Source organism: Penaeus monodon, chromosome 4 (assembly GCF_015228065.2).
Source record: "Penaeus monodon isolate SGIC_2016 chromosome 4, NSTDA_Pmon_1, whole genome shotgun sequence".
NCBI lineage: Eukaryota > Metazoa > Arthropoda > Malacostraca > Decapoda > Penaeidae > Penaeus > Penaeus monodon.
The window spans coordinates 611,454-616,453 of NC_051389.1; the positions used below are offsets into that span (position 1 = coordinate 611,454).

The 5,000-nt window shown below is 43.8% G+C and overlaps 1 protein-coding gene across 1 annotated transcript in view; it reads right to left on the bottom strand.

Annotated features, from left to right (window-relative positions):
- LOC119599150 overlaps positions 1–5,000 on the bottom strand; it is a 35,724-nt gene that overhangs the window by 859 nt on the left and 29,865 nt on the right. Inside the window, exons 16-22 of the mRNA XM_037948908.1 lie at positions 3,143–3,293; positions 2,237–2,398; positions 2,030–2,095; positions 1,514–1,564; positions 1,243–1,406; positions 402–521; positions 1–181 (exon numbers count right to left, since the gene is read on the bottom strand). The exon at positions 1–181 is cut by the window's left edge and continues 859 nt beyond it. Coding sequence (XP_037804836.1) covers positions 109–181; positions 402–521; positions 1,243–1,406; positions 1,514–1,564; positions 2,030–2,095; positions 2,237–2,398; positions 3,143–3,293 — 787 coding nt within the window. The 3' untranslated portion in view covers positions 1–108. The remainder of the gene's footprint in view (positions 182–401; positions 522–1,242; positions 1,407–1,513; positions 1,565–2,029; positions 2,096–2,236; positions 2,399–3,142; positions 3,294–5,000) is intronic.

The following is a 5,000-nucleotide window of genomic DNA, read 5'->3' on the forward strand; positions in this document are numbered from 1 at the left end:
CCGGTGCTGCATCTTCGTATGTTCATTCTCGCCATCACATCTCATGAAAACCTCTTCATAATCTCTTCGTCAGCCGTCAGCAGCACCTCATCCGGCTGTCAACACTCCCTACTCCTCGCCATCAGCATGACGTCGGCGAGTTGGCATCTCCGAAAGGGCGATAGACCGGAGGGACCTCGACCTGCAATGTGCCAGAACTGACTCAAAGGTCAACGTAGTTTCTTCACTGTGTGAGGGCTTTGGTTTGAATCACGACAGAAGAGATTCTGGACTTGAGAAACAGGGTGACTAGGAAGCTTTTAAGTTAAGAGTAAAAGACTATAGAGGAATTACAAGAAAAACTCGCTATGAAACTGATTGATTGCTTTTACAAGAGATGGACAAAAGGAGTCAATGCTCACCGTTCGAAGAGGGACGGATCGGTGTAGATGGGCTCGGAGGGGTCAGGGTACCTGGACGACGTCGCTGCGCCGTCCTCGCCCTGAGGAGCCGAGGCAGTGGCTTCGCTGGCGGGGAAGTAGCTGCGGAGGGAAGAGGAAGCTCAGCAAGGTCACCACAGGCCCGCCAGGGAGAAAGAGGGAAGCGGGGGACAGCCTTGAAAAGAACTACTAGGTGCACACACACACTCCGTAGACTGCAGGTGAAGTATAGGGTAAGCTATCCTGTATGCGGCCTTTTGTTACAACAGAATTTAAACTTGCTCACATGACTGCTGAATGAACGAAATGTTAACTACAGGCATTCTTTCTGAAGATAGCATTAAGGGAAGGAAAGAGATGAGAATCAAAGGATCTCCTAAGGATATTAGAAGGATAATGAACTTGAAGGTGAAATGAAACCAAATCAACCACACCGCCATGATCTTCAACTGTAACATTGTAACACAACAGAGAATCCCGGTTTAGTCCGTTTATTTTTGGTGTTTTCATTCTATTTAAGTAACGAATCTAAGAATCGTGCAAAAAGATGCGTAAAACCAAGATATGCACGCTTGCAGACTGAAAAGAGTCGAAAAACACAGATATTTGAAGATAAACATGGTATGGACACGACCAGGTGCATAAAAACGTAAAGGCTGAGAGGTTACGAAAAAGTGAAAGGATAATAGACGGTGACGACAGTGTTAGAATAAAGCTGAAAAGAGGAATGATGAGGAAAAGAGAAGAAATAAAAAGAAGAGGAGATACAAGAAGTGGAAGGATCAGCGACGAGGTAGGAAGTACTGGGTACATGCAAGCTTACACCTGCCTGGCGGGCTGCGTGAGGGTGCGGGCGTGGCTGCCGGGGAAGCTGAATTTGCTCTTCTGCTGAGGCTGGCTGTGGTAGGGGTTCCCCGCGTCGGCGGCGGCGTTTTTGCTGTCCAGCTGGCGGTGCTTTCTGCAAGGGCAAGAGGGGACTATACAAGGCTAGAACTTTGGGCAGGTTATAATATATTCCCATACATTTGTACAGCCCGAGTGTTTTGTGAACGGTCCCGGATCTCAGTCTAGAATAGGAAAATATATCTACGCACTTGACAAAACCTCTTGGTAAAGATCAGCGCTTCACGCCTATTCATTTTAGGCTGACATAAGAACAAAGTGCAATTCCAGGGTGAAAATCTAAAACTTCCAATGCTTCAAGATGCTAACAACGTATTTGGTCTGTGCATGTGTGTGTGTGTGTGTGTGTGTGTGTGTGTGTGTGTGTGTGTGTGTGTGTGTGTGTGTGTGTGTGTGTTGTGTGTGTTGTGTGTTGTGTGTGTGTGTGTGTGTGTGTGTGTGTGTGTGTGTGTGTTGTGTGTGTGTGTGTGTGTGTGTGTTGTGTGTGTGTGTGTGGTGTGTGTGTGTGGTGTGTGTGTGTGTGTGATGTTGTTGAGTGTGGTGTGACTGGTGCGGGTGTGGTGTGGGGTGTGGTGTGTGTGGTGTCGTGTAGTATGCAGCACAGATACTGGCCGGAAGGGAAGCAGAGAAGGCAGATGGTCCACTGAGCAGTAGACTGCAGCAGGGACGCGAGGCGTGTGTGATGAGAGACGCCACCAGCTTAGTACTCGGACGACGCAGACACACTGTCGAAGACACGGGGAGTCGTCGATCTCGTCGCGAGAGAGGTAAACCTGAAGAGGACGTGGTCGGTCAGTCACATCACGAAAAATTAGTTATCGATATCATGATTCTGTGAGAATTTAGGTGAAGTGGTGATAGTATAATAAATAGGTTTTACTGACTGGCTATCTGTCAGCGAGAACCCAACCGACCTCGTAGATGCCATGGACCTGCTCCTCCTCGTCAGGGTCCTCCTCATCCTCGTCCTCCACGCCGTCGGTCAGCGCCAGCGCCGTGGGGTCATCGCCAGCGTCTCGACGCCTTCGGCCGTAAGACTCCGTCTCCTCACGCCCGTTACCGTAGGTGCAGCGAGCCTGGAGAATGCCAGCGTTGGTAATAATGAAATCCAGGCCATTTGGATGAGAGGGCTGCGGCAGAACGAAACTGTAACGATGCAGTATATCAACTATCGTGTTTATTCATCAACCCCTCAGTGCCTTTTCGTACCATCTCTTTATATTTATCTATCTATTTATCTATCTATATAAAGGTATATACGTATATATGTGTATATATGTGTTTATATATGTGTATATATATATATATATGTGTGTGTGTATATATATATATATATATATATATATATATATATATATATATATATATATATATATATATATATATATATATATATATTCACACACACACACACACACACATGCTTGTGAGTGTGTGTATTTGTGTGTATCCATGCTTATAACCAGAAGGGGGTAGCCTGTTATCCTGTGATGCAAGCGTGTGTTGAACAGTTCGAGCTACCTTTAAAATCCCTCTGATTCCTGTTTGTGTCCCTTCGTGAATCGTGTTGATCAGCTTCCTACTGCACTGATGATAGATGATAAACATTTATCCCAGTACTCCATAATACTAAAGAAATGTTTGTCTGGAAGGGGAATTATGTTTGTTTTCTTAAACTAACAGTAGTAGTAATAGCCGATAGTAGTAGTAGCTACTATAATATCTAAACGAAAACAAGAAATAGTAACATTCACAGACACACACACACGCGCGCGCGCGCGCGCGCACGCACAGAACCACCCGAAGGCTTAAGTCCTCACCGGCACGCATCCTCCGCGGCAGTTCTTGACGGTGGCTTCGAAGATCAGGAAGTTCGACTCCGGGATCTTGAAAGCGTTGAACCTTGCCTCGAGCCCGTCCCCGTCACGCGCCTTGCCCAGGGACGGGAACACGTAGTTGTCGACGGGGCATCTATGGATACAGGGAAAGGGTTGCGCTGATTTTCAGACATTCCACTCTTCGACAACAAATGATATAATTACAGGTTTCCTTATTTCAGAAAGGGATATATAATATAAAACTTGTCACTGCGAGGGCCGTGCTGAACTATTACCATAATTCACAGGATAAGAATTCAATTAATGCTCTCCCACCAACTACTCCCAACCAAGGTAATGATTTTGCTGGGCGGAGCTACTGAAGGAAGTGGCGTTTGTTTCGGATGTCTTTCTGAATCATCTACTTTAGTGGTCCATAATCTTCCACCTTCCTTTTATAAATAACCAAATGGATTTTATACCATTGCTCTTTCTTCGTGAAGATACAAGTGACCAAATGGATTTTATACCATTGCTCTTTCTTCGTGAAGATACAAGTGACCACGAACTACTGATTTCTGGGTACAGTTTAAAAGACCTTGTGTGAAATGACTCTTTAAATCACGGTTAAGGTGATAACGTAGTTTTGTCCCATTCATTATAATACTTTAAAGAAAGACACATTCCAAATCTGTTTGCTATGCTGTATGTGGAAAGGGGAATGCAGCATATGTCATTAACTGCACTCGAGAACATTAAGAAATACCAATTAATCTAATGAGACTTAAGTTGACCTTGAAAATTTATTTTCTCGGATTTCTGCCGATGTGTTCTGTCTTCATAGGATTTATGTTCTATTTTGGAAGCACTTAGAGCGCATGTGAGTGGCCAGAAGAACGCCACAAATTTACACTAACGTGTCTATAATTATATGAAATAATATGAAAGAGATAGTAATATAAAGAGATAGTAAACTTGAAACCATAAACTCACTAGTTTAAGTGTGCATAAATGTAAGATAAGAATGAATACATGCAGTGAAAAAGGGGACCGTATCTGACTTTAGATTAAGAGAAATTTCAGAGAGCGGGTGTTTTACATAAGGCAGAAAGGGGAAATAAAATAACATGAAAATAGAAATGTGTTGGATGGATAGAGGTTAATAAATGAGGGAGAAAGAGAAAACAGAAGAGGAAATATACAAAGAGATGAAACGAAATACGAGCAAACTTATTCATCTTATTGAAGGCTGGCGAACAGTATAAAGATTTTAAACTAACTGCTGTAGAGAAAGCATGGCACTCTGAAAAGCAGGCCATCACAAGGTTCGTTAACCTTCCTGCGAATTCATAGGCTTTCATCCTCGGAGCAGATCCTGGCAACTGATGGTTCTGAAGTTTTGTGGAGGGAGATTCATGCTAATTACGTATGCTAAGTTGGTACAAAGCTTTTCATGCTACGACGCTTTTTACGTCCATATTCAATAGCAAAAAGGATATGACTTTCATCATCTCTATTGTAGATTGCTCTTGCCTTTGAAGAGGAAACATTCAATCTCAGTTTCACTTACGATAACATAATGGGGGCAGATTGCACTTCGTAATACATTCATAGCACAATGTAGAGTAATAGCTGCCCTAACACCCACGCATACCAACTGCACACACACACACACACACACACACTACCACACACACACACACACACACACACACACACACACACACACACTGGTACATATGTATATATACCAGTGTATGTGTGTGTGTGTGTATGTGTGTGTGTGTGTGTGTGTGTGTGTGTGTGTGTGTGTGTGTGTGTGTGTGTGTGTGTGTGTGTGTGTGTGTGTGTGTGTGTGTGT